Below are 24,968 nucleotides of genomic sequence, written 5' to 3'. Positions count from 1 at the left end.
AGAAAAAAGTTTAAAAAAAGTCATAATTCATGAAAATAAACCAACATGATAAAATGGGAAACCTCCTAATAATCAAAAACAATATTAAAAGAAGATAGCATTTTATCTATTAAATTATTCCCCCAAATGCTTAATATGATAACCTAAGCAATGGTAACAGTAAAACTGGGACAGCGTGTTCTAATGGGGGCATTAGAAAGCAACCTGACCAGATACTTCAACAACACCATTCATTCTGCCATTCATTCATTCAAAAAAAAAAAAAGAAAAGAAAAGAAAAGAAAGTACTGCATGCATTCTATTTCACGCACTGTGCTAGGCACTTGAGAAGCAGAAACAGATCCAACAGATTCTGTCCTTACAGGGTTTTAAATCATTGAGGTTAATTTGCAACAACATCAATGGAACTGGTGTGCATTATGCTAAGCAAAGTAAGTCAGAGAAAGACAAATATCATATGATTTCACTCATATGTGAAATTTAAGTAACAAAACAGATGAACATAAGGGAAGGGAAGCAAAAATAATATAAAAACAGAGAGGGAGACAAACCATAAGAGACTCTTCAATGCAAAGAACAAACTGAGGGTTGCTGGTGGGTGGTGGGAGGGGCGATGGGCTAAATGGGTGAGGGACATTAAGGAGGACACTTGTTGGGATGAGTACTGAGTGTTATATTAAGTGACGAGTCACTAAATTCTGTTCCTGAAATCATAATTACACTCTATGTTAACTAACTTGAATTTAAATTAAAAAATAAATTTAAAAAAAAAGTTCAATTCCAGAGTTTTCAAAAATTAAAAAAATAAATAAAATCATTGAGGTTAGAGGAGGTGAAGAGAAGAAAGAGGAGGGACAGGGAAGGGAAAGAAAAAAGTGAAAAAAAATTTTAAATATTACGTAGAAATACATACAGTATAGACAAACATATAAATAGTCCAGTGGAGATATAAAGGAAGAAGGGGCCAATTCTACTCGATCAAGTCAGAAAAATCTTCATAGAAGAAATAATAGTAGATATAAATGTTAAAAAATATATTTGAAGATGCCTTCTTAGCACAGCGGGTCAGTCTCATAAAAAATGTATTTGTCTTTGGGAGACCAAACTATAGGGCAAAAAGTAAGTAGCAGAAATGATTCAGAGTCAAGAGGACATTCCTGGTAGGGAATACAGGTGTGTCCCTGAGAAAAATATACAGCATGAAATAGAATGGGGTGTTGTGACAGTGGCAGGTGGCCCTGCGTGGCTGCAAGGCAGGATGACTGGAAGGACTGGTGAGGGACGAGGCAGGAGAAGTTCCCAGAGCATAATCCAGTGCTGCGCTGACACGAATTTTATTCTAGAAGCCATGCCTGTCAAACTGAAGGTTATGTGTATGTGGAGTTACATCACAGAGAAAGTCACAAAAAGTCATAGCACACATATCAGTGTAATTTGAAGATTTCGAAAGGAAAATTATTTTATGTTAGAGCAAACAAATGCATAATTGAGTGGACTGAACAATTAACGATTTTATTTTTTAAATGAAGTTTATTTTTTAAATAATGTTTAAGGTAAAACAAAGATTTCAAAATGTTAAGGACTTAGAGTCTTTGTTGATTTTTTCTGTTAGGGGTATTTTGATGGAAAGTTTGACAAAGAGTAGATAATTGGGGGCCTTAAACAGAGGAATAATTGGAAGCTCTGAAAGCTGGGAAGAAAATAACTGGTCTCTGAGAATCACTTGAACACCAATTTAGCCAAAGGTTAGTAAACTACAGCAGGACCATAATCCAGGAGGCACTTGCAAGGATGGGGAGGAAAAGCACACTAGAGAAATATGGAAACCGCAGCATTCACTTACACCGCTGTGGGATGTAGCCAAGGAAGTTCAGAAGGAAAAGAGAAGAGTAGGATGACTCTATTTCTGGTTAGAGTGACTGGTGGATAGAGGTGTCATCTACCAAGATTTGGCATCTAGTAAGAGGTTAGGATTTGGTGGAAAATAAGCGTCCAATTTTGAGGAGTGGATTTGAAGTGTTTGTAGGAATCTTGGGGAAGATGTGCAATAGGTAACCAGACATAGACTTGGAATAATGAAAAGGGCCTTGTCTAAACATAGGAACTTGCGGGTCCTTAGCACATAGGGAGTAGTTGAAGCTACTGGGACAGATCAGATCGGTACACACTAACAGTCAAAATAGAGTCAGAGCAGAACTTTAAGCTGTGCATACCTTTGGGTATGAGCATCTCATTTTGAAAACATATTAAAAGGAAACAGAAAAAGATGCTGACCACAATGTAATCCATAATAATAAAATCTTGAGTACAATCCAAATGTTGAATCACAGGGCAATGGTTAAATAGATTCATGTTTATTTGATGAATTTTAGGAAGCCATAAAAATAGGTAAGAGTTTCATTTAAAAATAGTAAAAAGCTTATAATACTAAGTCTAATTCAGGCTACATAATTTCTTCACTGTATATTCTATATATGATTATTGTATATGTGCATGTATCACACATGTATGATATATATACATTTATATACTAACACACAGGGGAAAAGACTGGGAAAAAATAGACTAAAATGCTAGAATTGGAAGATGAGTGTTTTTTCTTCTTTTAAATGTTTTCTAAACTTAATTTTAGAATTCCACCTTGGGGTGGCTGGGTGGTGCAGTAGGTTAAGTGACCGACTCTCGATCTCAGCTCAGGTCGTAATCTTGCAGTTTGTTGAGTTCGAGGCCTGTATCAGGCTCTGCGCTGATGGTGTGGAGCCTGCTTGGGATTCTGTCTCTGATTCTCTCTGACCCTCCCCAGCTTGTGTGTTCTCTCTCTCTCTCAAAATAAATAGTCTTTAAAAAAAAAAAGAGTTTAGAATTCCACTTTGAGGAACAAATTTACCTTTAATAGCATGTATTCTGCTTTTATTTTTTCCTAATAGCTTACAAGTGGTTAGCCAAACAACTAATCATGTGACGTGATTTTTAAAAAGATGCATAATTAAGTGAATTTCAGAGATAAATACTATTTAAAATGTATGATCTTGTTGCCACTATGAGACTTTAAGTTAGGCCCCCCTACTGTATCACTGAGAATTTAACAAAACTGCATATAGTCACAGGAGTCATTCAATAAGTTTTTATTGAGCACCTAACATATGCAGGTACCCTGTTTGGATGCTACTTTGGAATGTGTCTCCAAATCGAAGAAATAGTTTGTAATTTTCTTCTTTAAATGTCTTTTTCTCTATGTTTAAATGACACTTTAGATAAAAATACATTTTCTGACCACCTAACTTGGACGTATTGATATTATTAAAAGACAGGAAGAATAAAAATGTGAAGGCTATGGGCAAACAGGCAATATTATACATTCCTGTTGACAGTGTGAATGAGTACAACTTCTGTGCAATGACATTTGGCAATGTCTACCAAAATTAAAAATACACATCTTTTTTTGACTAAGTAATTCTCCTTTTAGGAATTTATCCTCTTGCTAGACTCACATGTGTGGAAAATAACATATGTATAAGGATGTTTGTTGTAGCCCTCTTTATAATAACAAGAGATTAGAAGCATCCCAAATGCCCATCAACAAAGGACTACTAAATTAGGCTATAATTACACAGTGAAATGGACAGAAACAGCCAGAATTAGATAGCTATTTTATGTGCAGATATGGAAAAATCTCCAGGATTACAAACACACACAGTTAAACTAAGAAAGCTTTAAGGTTAATATATATAAAGAATATTATTTGTGTAAAAAAGATAATAAAACTGGCTTTTTTTTTTATAAATGCATAGACTAACCCTGGAATAACACAAGAAGGTAGTAAAAGTGATTGTTTCTGGAGAAAAGAAATAGATGGCTAGACAGAGCAATTTACATGGCATAACCATGTACATCCATTGGCCTTTCAAAAACAGTAAAAATAAGTCAATATTCTTTAAAAACTAAAAATCATAACTAAAATCAAGCTCCAGAATGCACTGCCACCATTCAAAGCACTTCTTCTCCTTCTTTATTATTTAGCTTTTTTATTTAGCTTAGTTATAATTAGTAAAACAGGAGGGAGTGGTACCAAAAGAGACAGCTTATAAGTTTATAAGGAAATCATACCCTTCTACCACCATCCCTCATTGCCCACACTCACCACCCCTACCAAATGGGGTAGGGGTAGGAAATGTCAACACAGAGTTCCCACTTAATTACGCATTGTCTAATCTAATAAACACCCGATGCACTGCCCTCTACTCCTCTGGTCTCCCCATCATCTCTCTTGATAACTCTACTAAAGGTGTTGACTGAAATAGATCGAGAGAAAAAGTCGAGTTTTACAGTGATTCAAACATTTTACAGAACATGTTTTATTATGTAAAGAGATATAAAGTGTAAATGAGCAAAAATATTTTAATGTGATCCGTTTCATTGGAACACAGTATCTGGAACCTATTTAGAATAAGGTTGTAGCATGCCATTCTAGCCTGCATACTTCTGAAAGAGAGATTCCAGAGTAAATTTCCAGCAAGTTCCACAAGAAAATAGCACTAATTCATCTCATTCACGTCCCCTAGATTCAGAAGGTATATGGGCAACAATCAAAGATGTAGTAATATGATGCAAACCTATGGATTCCCTTTTTATTCTCATTCTCAGGCACAATTCTTAAGTACATATTTGCACATGTTTTAAGGGTGTGCCAGAAAGGTAAAGAAAAACATTGTTGTTCAGGCTCTGGTGCAATGTCTTAACTTTTATTGTAACCTTAAATTATAATAAAACTGACCTTAAAATGTAAAGCACAAATGGAATTTTGATGTGCTAGACTAAGAGGGACCTTGCTATAGGGCAGATTGATTCACTCAATAAACATTTATTGAGCCCCTGCTATGAGCAAAGCACAATGCCGGACAAATTTTCCTTTCTTGTTTTTGGGAACCAGCATCCAGTGAGGGAGACTGGCATGTAAACAACCTGTTATGATTTGACGTTGAGTGAAAGCTCATAAATAGAGGCATGAGTGTCACACTAACAGGAGAAAGGAAAGAGAAACTCTGACTGGGGTCAGAGTGGGGAAGCTACAGACAAGTGGCTCTTCCCCCGTTGCCATTCTATGAATTACCAAAACTTGATGGCTTAAAACAAATTTATTTTCTTAAATTCTAGAGGCCAGAAGTCCAAAATGGATTTCACCAGGCTGGAGGTGTGGCAAGACCATAGTCCTTCAAGAAGCTCTAGAGGAGAATCCATTTCCTTGCCTTGCAGCTCCTAGTAGGCACCTGTTCTCCTTACCTTGTGACCTCTTCCTCCACCTTCAAAGCCAGTGGCATAGCATTTTCCCTCTCTGACTCAGCTTCTCTTTGCTTCTGTCACATAGCCTTCTCTTCTGTCTATTGTCAAATTTCCTTTTATAGAATGTTTATGATTACATCTAGGACCTACCTGGATAATCCAGGATAATCTCCCCATTTCAAGATCTTGATACATCTGCAAAGACCCTTTTCCATATAAAGTAGCATTCACAGATTCCATGGAGTAGGACCTGGCAATCTTTGGGAGCCATTATTCAGCCTACCACAGGGGTTCAGAGGGAAGGCCCCTAATCCAGCCCCTTTATCCTGAAGTCTGTGGTGAACCAGTGAAAAGTTTCAAGCATGGGAATTGCATGGTAAGATATGTATTTTAGTAAAAATTAATTTAGGACTTCTGAGGATATAGGTGAAAGAAGAGACTGGAGTCCGTGAAAACCTTGTAATAATTCAGGACAGTTTCGATATGACCGTAGTAGTTGGGGTAGATGTACTGAAGAGGAATTAAGACAATGGCACTAACAGTTGTTTGCAGGCTATTGGATAGAGTAAATGATTTCTGGTTTTGGCAATCAGGTACCATACACCAAGATCTGTAATACAAAAGGAGAAGCAGATTTGGAAGGTAGTTGGAGGACCTTAGGCAGGGAGGGAACTTTTTACCTCAGAAGTTTGGTCTGGGAATTAAACAATTTACTTGCAAACTAAGTTTGAAATTGCAATCCATTCCTGGAGACCGCCTCTAAGAACAAAACCGGAAATCAAGTAACACAACTTTGATTACTAAATTTTATTCTCACTTCCTTAGCACAGAATCTAGAGACATTAGGAAAAGTAATTATGGAATTACTTTTAGAATTTGTTTTCATCTTCATTGGAACCATAAACTATCAATTCTCTAAAGAGTCTCAGCAATCTTTCTAATTCCATGGTTCCCAGCCTTTTTTTCCTACTACCACACACCCAATTGATGGGGACTGCACACCACCTGTGGTTAAGTCCAAGCACACCCACTCTAATTTGCCTTTTCTGTCCCCCATTACAAGAGTATATTCAAATAAATTAAGAGTTATTTATCACCATCAAACCAGTTTTTTAGTTCACTAATTTTATAGCCTGTAACTAGCTACTGCGAGACAACCCCCACAACTGATAGCACCACATGAGAACCAGGCTTAGGGTCCTTATTCCAGGACAAATGCTGTCAGACCAGTGACATGTCTGTCCCTGAGCTCATTAGTAGAATAGTTCTGACTGGACCCAGTCTCGTCATGTTCAGTCCATTGTTGCCTCTAGTATCCCATCCTCCATTTCCTCTCTACAGACTATCTTCCACTTCAGGGGTGCCTGGGTGGCTTATTGGGTTAAGTGTCCAACTTCGGGCTCAGTCATGATCTCCTGGTTCATGGGTCCACATCGGCCTCTGTGCTGACAGCTCAGAGCCTGGAGCCTGCTTCAGATTCTGTGTCTCCCTCTCTCTGCCCCTCCCCGGCTTGCATGTGCTCCCTCTCTCTCAAAAATATAAACGTTTAAAAAAAATTTTTTAAGACTATGTTCTACCTCATTTTATCAGCCAGAAGGACTAAGGTTCAAAGAAGCAACAAAGCCTTTATTTTTTTGTCCTTTTTTTTTTTAAGTAAAATTGTATTTTTTCAAGTTCCATCCATCTTGAATCCCATTGAGTCTCTGCCATTACAGTCTCCCCAGGCCTCCTAAGCCTCCCTGCTCTCCCTCCCTCCTTTGTGTTCCTGTGCACAGTCTGCACCACGTACTTTATGATGGTATTATTTCCTACATTGTCTTGTCCTCGAATTTCCTCATAGGTGCACATCTTGTCTCGCCTCTAGATTTATGAGGTCCTTGTAGAGTTTTGCATCTTAATACTCAAAAACTAAAGAGGTGATGTATGGTATGGAAGCTAAATTGCTGAAGCGTTCAGAACAGAGATGTGTGCTGTTTTATTTGACAAGACTAGAATCTCTTCATTCTGCACTGCAGAGATCTGTTATATATTCTGCAGTTGTTCTGCATGTAAAGATGGGGAAAGAGCATTTTGTCTCAGCTTTAGAAATAACATATTGGCTCCTGCAAACTAAAGGAAAACTAATAACCTATGGACTCTCATGCTTCTAAAACCTAAAGAGGGATGAATATGATGCTTCTTGTTCCTTTACCCTAGAAATCTGTTTTATCCTTGTTTCCTGGATATTAAATCATTTTGGTGGTTTTTACTTGTTTCCTTGAAATGCTGTGTCCTGGTGTTTTAGCTTTCTGCTATCTTGATCTTTTTTAGTACGTCAGATATCTCTGCTCAGAATCTGTGTAATAGAGGCTAGATCTGGACAGCACCTTTCAAATTGTGTATCCAGCACAGCTACTTGAAACCCCAAAGAGACTTACTATTCAATAGTATTTGTGAGCTGTTTCTTTGCATTTTAGTAAAGCCTGGATAGTGCCCCCAAAAGGCTATAAATAAAATTAGATTGTCTTAGTGGTTTTCTTTCCACCTGAATTAATTTATTTCTATCTTAAAGGCCTTGCTATTCAGGATTCTGGTTAGATTTTTTTTAAGTTGGTATAAGAGATGAATAAGGCAAAAATTCACACAGAAACATTGGCATAAAGAATTTTGAATGTGATATTCCATTCTGCTGCTGAATCAATACTTAATCTGTAGTAAATAACATCGGCAGAAAGCCAATCTATAAAGTAAACCATAAAATGCTATAGAATATTTCAGTGTCTAATGTGCTTCTCGGGCAAACAGCATTAAATTGAGGTATGGCCTTTCTTAATATTATACAGTTTAGCTCATTTATAATAATTATTAAATAAAGTAGTTTATTTTGTATGCATCCACTCTTGGTCAAACATGGTGCAAGGCTCAATTGAGTCGGAAAATGGGTAAGCATAAGTTTTAACACTGGATACTAAATTTTATGACAAATGCGGAAAAAGAAGGGTGTTAGGAGCACCTAACCCAGCATAGGGGCATCGGAGAAGATGCCAACAGGAAGTGGTAACTGAATTCTGAAGCACTGAAGGACAAATAAAATCAGACTGTGGGGGAAAAAAAATGATGCTTCAAAAGAAAGGAACAGCATGTACAGTCTTAAAGGCAAGGGACTATGGAACCTCAGGAAAATGACCAATATTTTAGTAGGAGTGAAGGCAGAAGTTTTACTTTTTTAAATATAGTTTATTTCAAATTGGTTTCCATACAACACCCAATGCTCATCCCAACAAGTGCTCTCCTCATTGCCCATCACCCACTTTCCCCTCGCCCTAACCCCCCATCAACCCTCAGTTTGTTCTCAGTATTTAAAAGTCTCTCATGGTTTGCCTCCCTCCCTCTCTGTAACTTTTTTTCCCCCTTCGCCTCCCCCATGGTCTTCTGTTAAGTTTCTCAAGATCCACATATGAGTGAAAACATATGGTATCTGTCTTTCTCTGACTGACTTATTTCACTTAGCATAATACCCTCAGTTCCATCCACGTTGCTGCAAATTGCCAGATTTAATTCTTTCTCATTGCCAAGTAGTATTCCATTGAATATATAAACCACATCTTCTTTATCCATTCGTCAGTTGATGGACATTTGGGCTCTTTCCATAATTAGGCTATTGTTCAAAGCGCTGCTATAAACATTGGGGTACATGTGCCCCTATAAGGCAGAAGTTTTAGAGCAAACTAATAGAAAACGAAATTTTAAGCATTTTGACCAAAATCAAGTCATGAGGGAGTTTATCCCATAAGCATTTGGTCAGAGGAAAGGAGCATTACTCCCTGAATTCCAAGGAAGGAGAGAACTAGATAACCTGCAAACTATTATAAAGCCATGAAAAGCACATGAAATTATATAATCAGTGATAAAATATCAATCACAAACTTATCCGTACAGCAATAGGACAAAATCACCAATTTTTTAAGACAGGAAAAACATACAAGATAAAGTATAATACCTACCACTACCAAATTCAAACATTTTGATCACACTATCTCTGCCTTTAAGTGGTAGTAAGATTTCAGAACTTTATCCAGAAGACCACCATTGAAGACTTTTAAGCAGCAAATCAGATTTATGTTTTTAGAATAAATAAGATCAGACTTATTTATATTACAATGATATTGAGAGGGCTGAATTCAAGGTAGGCCAGACTAAAGGCTAGGAACTGTTCTGATAACGTAGGGGAATAATGACAAGAGCCTGAACTTTGTTGGCAGAATTGGCCATAGAGAAATGAGCAGATAGAATCAACAGATATTTGTTCTCCAGTTGGAGGGAGGGATAAGGGAGAAGAAAACTTCTAGAATTGTTCCACCTAAGTTTTGACATAGGCCACTAGATGAATGAGGGGAAACACAGGTTAAGAAACATAGCAAAAGATCAATTTGGTGGGTAAGAACAATGATTTCATCTAGGGACATCTTGAGCTTTCAGAGCCTCTGAGACAAGTAGATAGAAATGTCCAGAAGGTTATTATATACCTGAGTTTGAAGCTTGAGATCGAGATTCAGGAGTCATGGACTTGCGCTAGATCACATCCGGCTTGCCTACACAAGAATAGCATTCCAGCTTCTGACTAGATGGCCAGACACCAGCAGAAGCCAATTCTGACATTTTCCATCTACTTTGCTAGTACCATTCACCCTGCCACAGCATTCTCCTGCAGACCTGCTTCACCCAACCCAACTGCCCCAGGAGGCATCCCTCTAAAGCAGCCTCTGCCCTGCCACACTCAACAGGCAGTCTTGGTTGGGGCCAGCATCCTCCCAAACCCACTATTGCCCCCACCATACCAGGCAGACAGCCCCCCAGCCAGGGCCAGCACCCCTTCAAAGTGACTCCTGCCCTGGGGTGGTAGGGAGCCGGCCCTTTCCACCAGCATACCTGCAGCAGTTATGGCCAGGTCTCTCAGCCCAATATGCAGGGAGCTAACCCCACCCACCAGCAAACCCACAGCAGCTACAGTTGGGCCTCTCAGCCAGTTACACCAGGGATAAGCCCTGCCCACCAGTGCACTGGCAGAGGTTGTAACCCAGTCACAACAGAAGAGCACATACAGCCCACACAGAAGATACCCTGGAGTGCTTTGGTTCTGGTGGATAGACCCATGGGGACTCATAGGATGCCTTCTACATAAAGCCACTACTTTCAAAACCAGGAGACATAGCTAACATACCTAATATGTAGAAAAAACTTAGGAAGTCAGACAAAATGAAGCAGAGGAGTATGTTAAAAAAGAATGACAAAATCTCAGAAAAGAACTAATTTACCTGATAAAGAGATCAAAGTAATGGTTATAAAGGTACTCACGACATGAGAGAAGAGTGGATGAACTTCAACAAAGAAAGACAAAATATATAAAAGAACCAATCAGAGCTGAGGATTACAATAACTAAAATGAAAAGTACATAAGACGGAATCAAAGCAGATTAGATGCAAAAGAACGAATCAACCATCTGGAAGACAGGCTAGAAAAAGCACCTAAGCTGTTCAGCAAGTTTTTTTTTTTTAAGTTTATTTATTTATTTTGAGATAGAGTGAGCAGGGGAGGGGCAGAGAGAGAGAGGGAGAGAATCCTAAGGAAGCTCTGCTCTGTCAGCACAGAGCCTGACGCAGGGATCGATCCCACAACCCTGGGATCATTATCTGAGCTGAAACCAAGAGGTGGACACTTAACTGACTGAGCCACCCAGGCACTCTCCAAGTTTTTTTTTTTTTTTAATAAGGAGGGAGGGGTCTCAGATGGCAGCATAGGGAGACCCTGAACTCACCTCCTCTGTTGGACACTGAATTCTTGCCTACCTATAGAGTAATTCACCTGAAGAAAAACTGAGGGGTGACTAAACAGCTTCTGCACAACAAAGGAGAGATAGAGACATAGTAATGATAGGAACTCCAGCCCCAGTGCTGTGAACTTCAGCAGAGAGGGATATCGCTGAGGGGCCCACCTGCAGATTCACCCAACTGGAGCACAGCAGAAAAACAGTCTGGAAGGCAACTAGACCTAAGGGAAGGAAACTCATCTCCTAACCCTATAACATCAGCCAAACAATAGGGGAGCTACTGAAATCCTTTCTGATGTCAGAGGTGCTGCCTAACACCATTGCTGACATTTCCTTTCCACCTTGATAGTACAGATGGGAGCAGGATCGTGGTGCTCTAGGAAGCCTACCACCACAGCAAGTCCTAGTCTACACCACCTTCAACCATCCCCCCAGAGGCAGCTCCCATATTCACACCCATTCCAGCTCCACCCACCCCACCCAGAGTACTCTGGCCTGCACCCACCCCTGCTGGAGCCATCCCACTGGGACAGCCCTGTCCCAGAGCACCCAGGGCCCCACTAGCCCAATGGGGCAACCCAATGTGAAAAGCCTTGGGACACCCCTGGAGCATGCCCCACCAGCTGCCGCCATCCTGCCTGGGCACCCAAGTGTGGAGCACCCAGGACATCCCAAACCAAGCCTGCTCAAGCTGTCCTGCTGTTACAGGAGGGTGGGAGAGACACTGGTCCTTGTCTCACAGAATCAAGAATGAATCTCACAGACAACAGAGAGTAAGCAAAGTGATAGAGTTTATCAAGAGAAAGTATAAAAGCTCTCAAAACTAAGAGGGGTCCCAAGTGGGTTGCCGACAAGGATTTTTGTCCCTGACTTTTTATTAGGAACTTATCAAAGTTTGTGAGACTCCACTCATGGCATCTAGCCCAGGTGGGTTTGGAATACCTTTATCCTTTTTTTTCCCCCAAACCCTGCCCCTTCTTCAGCTTCCCACTTACAGATGCAGCCTGCCTCTCCTAGGGTCCCTTTATCTCTCCCTGCCCAATGCTAACCCTTTCCCTAAGTGCCAGGCACACATAGGTGACATGGGAATGTTCCTACACAAAGCTACACCTTCAAGTCTGGGAGAGGTAGCTGTTTTGCCTAATTCATAGACATAAACACAAAAGTCAAAATGAGACAGAGGAACATGCTCCCATTAAAAGAACAAAAACTTCAGAGAATAAGCTAAATGAAATGGAGATAAGAAAATTACTTGATGAAGAGATCAAAATAATGTTCATAAAGATGCTCACCAGACTTAAGAGTCGATGAACTCAGCACTTCAGTGAAAAGATAGAGAAAAAAAATAACCAATCAGGGTTGAAGAATACAATGAAATGAAAAATCTGCTAGAGAAAATTGACAGCAGACAGGAGGATGCAAAAGAACACATCAGCAATCTGGAAGACAGGGTCATGGAAAACACTCAAGCTGAATAGCAAAAAGTAAGAATTTTAAAAGTGAGGTTGGGTTAAGGGACCTCTAGGATGACATCAAGCATTGTAACATTTGCATTATAGGAATCCCAGAAGGATAAGAAAGACAGAAAGGGACAGAAAACTCATTTAAGAAATAATAGCTGAAAATTTCCTTAACCTGGGGAAGGAAACAGCCGGTTCCAGGAAACACAGAGAACCCCAAACAAGATGAACCCAAGCAGGTTGGTCCCAAGCTCCCTAATAACTAAAATGTCAGAAATTAAAATTAGAATCTTGAGAACCTGGACCACTTTCTTACCCCATACACAAAAAGTGGATGAAAGACCTAAATGTAAGACAGGAAGCCATCAAAATCCTCGAGGAGAAAGCAGGCAAAAACCTCTTTGATCTTGCCCGCAGCAACTTCTTAACATGTCTCCGAAGGCAAGGGAAACAAAAGGAAAAATGAACTATTGGGACCTCATCAAAATAAAAAGCTTCTGCACAGCAAAGGAAACAAGCAAAACTAAAAGGCAACTGACAGAATGGGAGAAGATATTTGCAATTGACATATCAGATAAAGGGTTAGTATCCAAAATCGATAAAGAACTTATCAAACTCAACACCCAAAAAACAAATAATCCAGTGAAGAAATGGGCAAAAGACATGAATAGACACTTCTTCAAAGAAGACATCCAGATGGCCAACCGACACATGAAAAAATGCTCAACATCACTCATCGTCAGGGAAATACAAATCCAAACCATAATGAGATACCACCTCACACCTGTCAGAATGGCTAACATTAACAACTCAGGCAACAACAGATGTTGGTGAGGATGAGGAGAAAGAGGATCTCTTTTGCATTGTTGGTGGCAATGCAAGCTGGTGCAGCCACTCTGGAAAACAGTATGGAGTTTCCTCAAAAAACTAAAAATAGAACTACCCTACAACCCAGCAATTGCACTACTAGGCATTTATCCATGGGATACAGGTGTGCTGTTTCGAAGGGGCACATGCACTCCCATGTTTATAGCAGCACTATCAACAATAGCCAAAGGATGGAAAGAGCCCAAATGTTCATCGATGGATGAATGGATAAAGAAGATGTGGTATATATAGACAATGGAGTATTACTCGGCAATCAGAAAGAATGAAATCTTGCCATTTGCAACTACATGAATGGAACTAGAGCGTGTTATGCTAAGTGAAATTGGAGAAAAACAAAAATCATAGGACTCCACTCATATGAGGACTTTAAGAGACAAGACAGATGAACATCAGGGAAGCGAAACAAAAATAATATAAAAACAGGGAGGGGGACAAAACAGAAGAGACTCATAAATATGGAGAACAAACTGAGGGTCACTGGAGGGGTTGTGGGAGGGGGATAGGCTAAATGGGTAAGGGACACTAAGGAGTCTACTCCTGAAATCATTGTTGCACTATATGCTAACTAATTTGGATGTAAATTTTTAAAAATAAAAAATAAAATTTAAAAAAAAATAGAATCTTGAGATGGAAATAAAAAAGCAACTACTTATATACAAGGAAAACCCTGTAAAACTATCAGCTGATTTTTCAGCAGAAACTTTGCAGGCCAGAAGGGAGTGGCAGGCTATATTCAAAGCGCTGAAAGGAAAAATACCTACAACCAAGAATACTCTATCCAACAAGGTTATCATTCAGAACTGAGGGAGAGACAGTTTCCCAGACAAAAATTAAAAGAGTTCATCAATATTAAATTGACCTTCTAAGAAATGTGAAAGGACTTTAAGCAGCAAAGACCATAACTGATATAAAAAAATTGTTAAAAAACTTTAGTAAAAGCAAATATATAGTAAAGTTGGTAAATCAGTCACATAAAGCTATTATGAAGGTTAAAAGACAAAAGTAGTAAAATTAATTGTACCTTTAAAAAATTAAAGGATTCAAAAAATGAAAGATGTAAAATATGATGTCACATACGTAAAACATAGCAGAGGGGAGGAGTAAAAATGTAGTGCTTTGAAAATGTGTTCAAACTCAAAACCATCAACTTAATACAGACTGCTATATACTTAGGATGTTTTATATATGAACCTCATGGTGACCACAAACCAAAAACCTGCAATAGATACACAAAAAGGAGAAAAAATTCTGAGCATAAGACTAAAGAAAGTGATTAATCACAAGAGTAGAAGAGAAAAAGAGAAAGAAATAGGGAATATAAAAATAACCAGAAAGCAATTAACAAAATGATAATCATATGTCTATCAATAATTACTTTAAGTGTAAATGGTGCAAATGCTTTAAATGATCCGATCAAAGGACATAAGGTAACTGAATGGATAAAAAAACAAAAAAGACCTATCTATATGCCATCTATAAGAGATTCACTTCAGACCTCAAGATACATGTAAACTGGAAGTTAAGGGATGGAAAAAGACCATGCAAATGGAAGCAAAAAAAAAATCTCCGTAGCAATACTTAAATCAGGCAAAACAGATCTTGATACAAAGACTGTAACAAGAGACAAAGAAGGGTGTTACATAATGATAATCCAACAAGATAATATGACACTTATAATATAAATATCTATGCAGCCGACATAGAAGCAAGCTGATTTTATGTAAAGTAACAGACATAAAGGGAAAATTTGACAGTAATAGCATAATAATAGGAGAGTTTAACACCCCAGAAAATAAGGAAATAATTACTTTGAATGACACGTTAGACCAGGTGGACTTAACAGATACATGCAGAACATTCCATCCAAAAAGAGCAGAATGCACATTCTTTTCAAATGCACCTAGAACATTATTCAAGACAGTAACCACCATGGAAAAAGAGTATGGAGATTTCCCCAAAAATTAAAAGTAGAAATACCATATGATCCAGCAATTCCACTTCTAGATATTTATCCAAAGAAAATGGAAATACTAATTCAAAAAGATATATGCACCCCTATGTTTATTGCAGCATTATTTACAATAGCCAAGATATGGAAAAGACCCAAGTGTTCATCCATACATGAATGGATAAAGAAGATGTTGTATATATACACATTGAACCAGCACTCATCCAGTAAAAAAATGAAATCTTGCCATTTGCAATAACATGGATGAACCTAGATGGTATTAGCTAAATGAAATAATTCAGACAGGGAAAGACAAATAACATGATTTCACTTACATGGGGAATCTAAAAAGCAAAACAAACAGAAGAGACTCATAAATACAGAGAACTGGCCCTTGCTAGAAAGGAGTGAGTGGGTGGAGGATGGGCAAACTAGGTGAAGGGGATTAAGAGATACAAACTTCCAGTTATGAAACAAATAAGTTTCATAGGATAGAACATACAGTATAGGGAATAGAGGCAGTAATATTGTAATAACACTGTATGATGACCATGGTAACTACACTTATTGTGGCGAGCTTTTCATAATGTATATAATTGTCCATTCACTATGTTGTATACCTGAAACTAATATAATAGTATATGTATAACTATACTTCAATTTAAACATTTAATTAATTTTAAATATATAAATAAAAATGTAAGAACAATAAGTATATATGTGTTTATAAATATACTTTGGAAATATTACTCTAGTGTTGCTATTAAAAAGTCAAATGTGAATCTAATCCCTTTTTCTTATAGATGACTTGTTTCTTTCTCTCTGGAATTGTTTTTTTTCTTAAATTTCAACCTAGTGTGTCAAAGTGTTGACACATTTCCTCTTTATCTCTCTTGTTTTGTATACAATAATTCCATTCAACCTTTCCTTGATTGTGGGAAATTTTCAATTAGCAGTTCTTCAAATATTTAGCTTTTATTTCTTTTTCTATTTGGGCCTCTATTAATCAGATGTTGACAGTTATTCTATTTTTCATACTCCTTTAATTTTTCTTTCATTTTTTTGATGCCTTCTGGGAATGTTTCAAAACATATTCCATCTCATTAATTCACTCATCAACTGTATTCTTTCAACCCATGAATTAAGTTCTCTATTTCTATTCAATCTGATTGGTACTTTTAACTTCTTGTCCCTGATTAATGTATCCAATGCCCTTCTCTATGCCCTTGAGAATATTTATTAGGATTATTGTAAATCCTTTTTCTCTGGATCATTAGTTTTGCTCCCTCTGGAATTAGTTGTTCAGTCTGTGATCTCTCCTTTCCAGTGCTTTAAATCAGTGTTCTTCAAATGTCCCTTTATTTGTCCTGTACCTTTCAGAGTATCAGCTATAGTGTTCATATTATATTGAGTTCCATCCATATCCCACTTGCTTCTAAGGCATGTCCAGAATTAGACTCAAAGGAGGAAAACCACAATTGCTATAAATTCCCCATCTTAACTCACCTGTAACACAAACTAGATTTAATCACCTCAAGATTTATCCTGATTTGACTTGGTTACCTTTTCATATTGAGTAGGATTAGACTATCTCACAGAATCACCAGACATTTCCCATTTGTTTATGGAAAAAGACAGTTTTCTAGGGCTTTTGGGAGGGCTAATCATGGCCAGTGGCAAATAACTGTAGAAAAGGTAATTCTTTCTAAATGTAAAAACGTCTTGGGACTTTACTACTTTGTGATTGTTACAGTGAATGTTATTTTCCTTCCTCCCCACAATAGACCTACGGGATATATATTTGTTAATTCAAAAATTATTAAATTTAAGTTTCGAGGATTTTTTTAAATTTTTTTCGGGTTTTTTACATTTATTTTTGAGAGAGAGGTAGAGCATGAGTGGGGGAGGGGCAGAGAGAGGGAGACCCAGAATCTGAAGCAGTCTCCAGGCTCTGAGCTGTCAGCACAGAGCCTGATGCAGAGCCCAAACCCACAAACGAGATCATGACTTGAGCCAAAGTCAGGTGCTTAACCGACTGAGCCACCCAGGCGCCCCTGTTGAGGATTTCTTAACTAAATTCTTACCCCCAAGATAGCTGGAGAAGCCTCTTGCATTTTACAAAACCAGTTTGGATATTGCTTACCTAAAAATATAATAGAAATTGTTTTGGCATGTTTGGTGGAATTATTTCTGTCTTGCCTTCATGTTCTTGATTAATAATTGTGTGTATCTTACCAGACACCTGTGCAGATGGCTAGCCTTTTCTTTTGATCTGACATTCACTTATCAACAAATATTTGTTGAACATTTGCCATACTACTGTTCTAGTTGCAGGTGCCCAGCAAGCTGAAGACACACAGTTCCTGCTTTCACAGAGCCCTAGAGTTTAATAAAGAATTCAGACTGAATGTAGTTTCTATTAGAGCAGGGGTTTTTTTCTGTATTGTTTTTTATTGAATACCAGGCACCTGGAACAGTCTAAATATTGGTTGAATGCTAAACAGGTAAATACTGCAGACTAATTACAAGTACGTCAAGTGTTACAGAGGGAAAGTGCAGGGTGTCGTGGGGTATAACAACAGGAGCCTTACCTGCTCTGGAGGATCATAAAGAATTAGGTCTCTCACTGACAAAGTCATCCCTTAAGAGTAGTTTATGCAGGATCAGTTAAAAAATCAGTACTTATTTCCTATTCAGGCCATTGAAGCTTGAACCACCCTGGATTTTTCAAAACTGATTCCTATAAATGAGAAGTTAGATGAATTGCTTAATAGTACCATATGTTGATAGAAATGAAAGAAAAAAAATCAGTTTAACGATGCTCATTTGTGTCTCTTGCTGCTTGTCTCTCCACTCCCTCACCCCATTTTCTTTTCTGTCTTACAGATGAAGGAGCTTCTATGCACCCTTGCGATGATACCTACTGTGGACCTTTCCCAGAATCTGAGCCGGAAGTGAAAGCTGTAGCCACCTTCCTCCGAAAACACAGGAAGCACATTAGGGCTTACCTCTCCTTTCATGCATATGCTCAGATGTTGCTATATCCCTATTCTTACAAATATGCAACAATCCCCAATTTCAGCTGTGTGGTAAGTATTTGGCCATGTATATGTGTGTGTCAGGCTTTCTTCTTTTCTAACACGAACATGGTTCTAAGCAGTAATGACATATAGCAAACACATATTGTGTTTATGCTAATAAACATTCTTTACGTACTGACTTATTTTTCATAATTATATGAGGTAGGTAACTATTATTATCCCCATTTTACAGATGAGGAAACTGAAACCTATGGGAATTAAGCAATTAGACTAACAACATACAGCTACTAAGAGCCATAGCCAGGATTCAGCCCCAAATCTAGCTCCAACATTGTCGCTTTTGACTGCTATGCTGTGCTGCTTCTCAAATGCAATCATTTCAAACCGATTTACATTCTTACCACAGGTTATACGGAAAGTGTCAGGATGGATTTGATTAGTATTACAGCTTCAGTCACATGTTCAGGGCTATAATTAATTTTATTGAGTAAATAATTGTTCATAAATTATGGTCTGACTCTCATTAATTAAAAGCAAGTTTTAATTTATAAGCACTCTTTGCTTAATGGTACTAAGTCTCTGGGCATCTATTTGACAAGTTAGCACTCAGAATGAACAGCCCTTCAGGCATTAGATTACTTGTCAGTGATTAAGCAGAGTTCCTTTCTCTCCTCATCTCAGAAACCCAACAAGCTATCCACTGTAGGGCAAAATTCTTTGTAAAGTGAGTCTCGTTCAGAGCCAATAGCATCTAAAGGTCTATAAAATTCAAAACTAGGTCAAACTAATATATAGTGTGAGGAGTGAGGAAGAAGGAAGAGGTAAAGGGGAGAGGGTTTTGGGGTTGCTGTTGATGTTCTATTCTTTGACCTGGATACTGGTTATATGAGTGTGTGCAATTTGTGATCATTCATTGAGCTATAAACTTAAAATTGGTATATTATTCTGTATGGATGTTAAATTTGAACTAAAAACTTTGATAAAAGAGAAGCACCCCCTTTCTTCCTATACCTTGAACTCTAAATCCTTCACCAGTTGGTTGGAGTTGCAGGAATCCCAGATCTAGATGTCCAGGACCTGGAAGGAATGGGGAACATGAGGAAGAAGGCCTGAGGGAAGGCTTGTATTCTGTCCAAAAGAGGAATTTTGTTCTTGGCATTCCAAGCAAGAATTCTGAGCAAATTCTCTTTCTTGAGAAATTTTGTAAAGGTGGTAGTTCTATTTAAGAATGCTATTCTTCAGCTACTCTGTGTCAACAGATTTCTTGTTGTCGTCGTCGTCGTCGTTGTTGTTGTTGTTGTTGTTAACTTGACAGCTTAACCACCCTGTATCACACAAAGCTTCTCTAGGCAAATATTCACCCCTTTCTGAATTGGGCACAATGTCTATTTATGTTCTCACGACAGATAATGTGGAGTATGCAATATATTAAATCTATTACATGAGAATGTTCTCCATATTTTGAATTTAGCTTGCTATCAGAAGTTAAGCCTATTTTAATTTTGTCTTAGGTTGGAGGTTGTGGTATAAAGAGTAGATCAGTGATTCACAACCAAGAATGAATTTGCCTCCCACGGGACATTGAACAAGGTTGAAGACATTTTGATTGTCACAACAAGGCTGGAGGATGTTATTGGCATCTAGAGGATAGAAGCCAAGGATACTGCTAAATGTATAGGACAGCCTCCACAGCACAGAGTTATTTAGTCCAGACTGTCAATATGTCACTGTTGAGAAATCCTGTTACCAGGTTACATATAAGCTAAGTCATTACAGCCAAGATTAAAATTCTCAGAAACTAGGTAGTCTCTGAATGTTAACCAGAAACCATTAAATTCTAATAAATTGTTCAAAAACATTTCCATCAATATGGTAGAGTCTGTGTTTCTGCTAACATTTGTAGGTCATTCATTAAGCTGCTTTAAATATGGAAATAATTGGGGACACCTGAGTGGCTCAGTTGGTTAAGCATCCGACTTTTGATTTCAGCTTAGGTCATAATCTCAGAGTCATAAATTCAAGCCCCGCTGAGCATGGAGCTTGCTTGAGATTCTCTCTCTCTCTCTGCCCTTCCCCCACTCACTCACACATTCTCTCTCAGAAAGAAAAGAAGAGGAAAAAAAGGAATAAAAAGTAAGCCTTATTTAGCTGAGGTTCAATAAGTGAGACCTGGAGGCGCCTGGGTGACTCCGTCAGTTAAGCCTCCAACTTCGGCTCAGGTCATGATCTCGCGGTTCATGAGCTCGAGCCCCATGTTGGGCTCTGTGCTAACAGCTCAGAGTCTGGAGCCTGCTTCAGACTCATGTGTGTGTCTCTCTCTCTGCCCCTCCCCTGCTCACGTTCTGTCTCTTTCTCTCAAAAATAAAACATTAAAAAAAATTTTTTTAATAAGTGAGGCCTGGGACAAGTGGAAAGAGGAAACAATAAAGAAAGGAGGAATTGCTTAAACTCTTTCAAATAGGTGTCTAGCTACACAACCCTGGAAAATAATTCTTGGAAAATGTTATGAAGTTTTCATTTTTTGTGGAATGATCCTATCTAAACCTCTCACCAACATGCACCTGCACCTGAGTGGCAGAAGTGCAGGGAGCTCAAAAGGCTAAAGCTATGCCTATGGTTTTTTTGCAAAGAGGCCAAGAGGTTGTGTTTTTTTTTCTTAGTAGATTTCGGGGTGGGAATTTAGTCCTCCGGAATAATGAGGAACAAAACTCTCCCCACCAGCAGAATGCAATAATCTTCTAAATGTAGAAATATCTGCCCTTGCCATGGAATATTGCTAAAACCATTGGAGAAGGTGTTAAAATCTTAGAACATTCTCCATAAAGGTTTTTGGTATTAGGGTGTTTACATTCCTTCTCTGTTGGCTCCTGAGAGGAGAAATTCATCATCAGTGAGATCAATAATAAATTGTCTGCCAGGTTCTGGAGCCTGGCCCCTTAATATCCACAACAAGTGGCATTTGCTGCAGAGGCTGCTTTATTCATCCCTGAGGTGAATGAGGACAGCAAGCTGCAGCCAAGGCCAACACACGGCACCATGTTGCCCAGAGTACTTCAACTGATGTATTAAATTATTCATAGGCAAATTGAAACGGGAGAGTTGTATACTGGTTTCAACATACTTCTTTTCCTCTTGCTGGTCATACAATACTTCTCTGACTCCTTATTGAAACTAATGCTGCTATACCATTTGAAAATGTTTTGAAGTGTAGTCTGTATCCTTTCAGTTCATGTTAGAATATTCACCTTTTAGTAGTTTTGTTGTGTTGATTATTCTTCCAATTTTTGGCATTGATTGGAACAGTTCCACCTTAGAATTTCTACATCTTAGCAGTACCTGACCTCCGTCAGAGGCATATGTAACCTTAGAAGTCATGGAGCATTCTGAAATTGTATTCCCATTCCCCTGGGGATAAATGAATAGCATAAGAGAAGTCACTCTTCCTGAACTAAAGGGTTTCTTAATTGATGCAAATGTGCTTTAAATACCTTGTACATAGCCACTGAAGTATGTACTTAAGGATCAATAAGATTATCTTGATACTCTTGCAGAGCTATGCTTATTCAACATTCATGCAAGAAATATTGATTAAGCATCTGTTATACACAGGCACATTGCTAAACACTGCATATGTAGCCTTGAGGAAGACTGACATTCTTCCCTATCAAGTATTTTGTAATTTATAAAAACAAGTGCCTCTGAATAAAAGTGAAGAGGACAGAACACTAAATCAGCATCAGAAGATATGGGTACTTAACCGCTCCTTACCATGTAATCCCAGCCTTGCTGAGCCTTTCTTTTCTTGTCTGTCAAGTGGAAATATTACTGATCACTGGTCTGCTGTGAGCATCAGTCAAAGCAAATAATGTATTCCAAAACACACTGTAAACTGCAGCACGTGTCAAAGAATAATATTATTATTAAACATAGCTATTACCTAATGTGCCCAACCTTGCTCTCCAAATTGATGACTGATAATGCTCAGACAACATGCCAGTGTTTCCAAAGGTTTCAATGCAGTGATGGAAAGTGATAGAAGTTTTCCATTTTCCCTCACAGGAATCTGCAGCTTATAAAGCTGTGAATGCACTTCAGTCGGTATATGGGGTACAATATAGATATGGACCTGCCTCCAGCACATTGTGTAAGTTTCCTATGTATTTTGTTTTAGAATCATCTCTTGAACCAAGATCCTGTATAATGACTTCCCTTTAAAAAAACAGAAAGTGTGTTCCCCTTTAAAGAGAAATTTTTGACAACCAAATTAGCCAAGGAAGATGGAGGGAGTTTATATCTGATTCGTTTTAAACTGCATGACAGAAATCATTGTACCAATTTAAATAAATTCTAAGCAGAGAATATTCTAAGCATGTAGTAATGACTACAAAGCTGAATTGAGATCTTATGACAGTAGAAAGTGCCCAAGTGGGCTCCTTAAGCAATTGTAACTACTATAAGGGTGGAAATGGGCCTTGAGAAGGTAATGAAGTAATATCTCAGCCCTAAAAGAGCTTCCCTTTTATTCCTTTCCTCCACCATTCTTGTTAGGAAATTCTGTTTTTTACATAACACCTAAAGCTGAATTTCCCCTTAAAAGGTAATTAAAATATTTCTTACTTTATATGAAATAAAGAACAACTGGGTATATGGAAAGAACTTGAAGAATCAGAAGACATGGATTCTAGTCCTGATTCTCCTGCTAACTGTGATACATTCTTGGCCAAGATACTAATCCTGGGCCTCAGTTTCCACCACTTTTAAGTGAGGGATTGGACAAGGTCATTTCTCATGGTCTTTTAAACTCTAAAATTCATTAATTATATGACTTGGAAAATTTAGCATGAAATCATATACATCTTAATGTCTACATATGCGCGCACACACACACACACACACATACACACACAGGTTGTATGTGTATGTATAGAGAGTGGCACCCAATCTCGCTTTCAGTGAAGTACGAAATTTCTCCTTGATTTCTTTAACCTACCCATTATTATATTCCTAACCACTCACTTTCTTGAGCCTTCAGAAGAAAAGCTTGGTTTGTCAATTAACATTGCTTCTCATGTAAGTTTATCCTAATAATGAGAATGTCTTAAGTATTAGAATTTTTTGCAAAGTCTATGATCATTGGTCTCATGCTGACCTCTTTAGAACTGTTTTTCAGTACGGCCATGCTGAAGGAGGAAAGATAGCATTTTTTTAAAAGTCATATTCCTAATTATCACCCACATAATATACATTAGTTTTTAATATTAATTTTTAAAAATCTTACACTTCACCTTTTAAGCTTGGTATGAAGTTACAGTCATGGTATTATATTTACCAAGAACAATCTGTTACCATAGAAATGAGTCTGTCACATCACCATGATGTAACTCTTGGCACATATTGACTCTGACTTTGGCTTCTATGACCACTATTTGCAGTTCCAGTGTACTCTAATTCAGAGGGACAATGAAGCCACCGCCTACCTTTTGTCCTTAACCAAAGCAAGAGGAGCCTGAGAAACAGCAAAGTCATTTAATTGTCTTAACTTAATAATCTATCTCTAACTTGTCCTGACAGAAGCAGCATAAAAAGTGGTATTATTTGAACAGATGAACATGCTCTGAAAATTTTTTTTTTAATTTTTTTTTCAACGTTTATTTATTTTTGGGACAGAGAGAGACAGAGCATGAACGGGGGAGGGGCAGAGAGAGAGGGAGACACAGAATCGGAAACAGGCTCCAGGCTCTGAGCCATCAGCCCAGAGCCTGACGCGGGGCTCGAACTCACGGAGCGTGAGATCGTGACCTGGCTGAAGTCGGACGCTTAACAGACTGCGCCACCCAGGCACCCCTGAAAAATTTTTTAATAGTAATAGTGTTAGGTCAGTCTGGATCATATTGATTTCAAGAAAAAAGTATATAAAGATTCTTCTCTTAAAATTTATTAAACAATTATTAAGAGCCTGTTATGCTAAAAAACGACATACTAGGCACTTTGGGGTGTCAAGATGCAAAATAATAGGGGCTTATGTCCCTTAGCACATTATTTCATTTAATTTCCACAACACCACCATGCAACAGGTATTATAATCTCTTTTTCTAAAGAGGAGATTATGGTTCAGACAAGTCACAGTAGGTGGTGGGATACATACAGCCTGAGCCCTTAGTCTGCCTCTAATGCCTGCACTTTCACCTCTGTGCCGACAAGCTCACAAGCATGTGAGGTCACAAGAGCCAGAGAGAGGAGAGAGTTGCCAATGGATTATCAGCTATGCTAAATGTTGTTGAGAGGTTGAAAGTGGCATCTGAGAGGGGGGAGAAAAAAACACCACCAACAACAACAACAAGAAAGGAGATCAGGCCTGCTGTCATTGGTGACCTTCAAGAACTAAGGTTTCATGGACAAGTAGAGGCAAGAACCAGATTGAAAGTGGCTGAGGATACAGAGGCAACATATATAGAGTCTCTTTGCATTCTAAAGCAAAAGGACCAAGACAAGGAGGATACAGAGGCAACATATATAGAGTCTCTTTGCATTCTAAAGCAAAAGG

General features: G+C 38.3%; 1 protein-coding gene across 4 annotated transcripts in view; it reads left to right on the top strand.

Moving 5' to 3' along the window:
* The window catches only part of CPA6 (carboxypeptidase A6), a 521,176-nt gene that overhangs the window by 494,876 nt on the left and 1,332 nt on the right, over positions 1-24,968 (top strand). For all 4 annotated transcript variants that reach the window (XM_019822757.3, XM_003999869.6, XM_045049859.1 and 1 more), the window contains 2 exons: positions 18,270-18,472; positions 22,484-22,568. In XM_019822757.3, the coding sequence (XP_019678316.2) occupies positions 18,270-18,472; positions 22,484-22,568 (288 nt within the window). The remainder of the gene's footprint in view (positions 1-18,269; positions 18,473-22,483; positions 22,569-24,968) is intronic.

Source organism: Felis catus, chromosome F2 (assembly GCF_018350175.1).
Source record: "Felis catus isolate Fca126 chromosome F2, F.catus_Fca126_mat1.0, whole genome shotgun sequence".
NCBI lineage: Eukaryota > Metazoa > Chordata > Mammalia > Carnivora > Felidae > Felis > Felis catus.
Note: the sequence above shows the minus strand (reverse complement) of the source record. Positions and strands in the feature narration are given on the sequence as shown.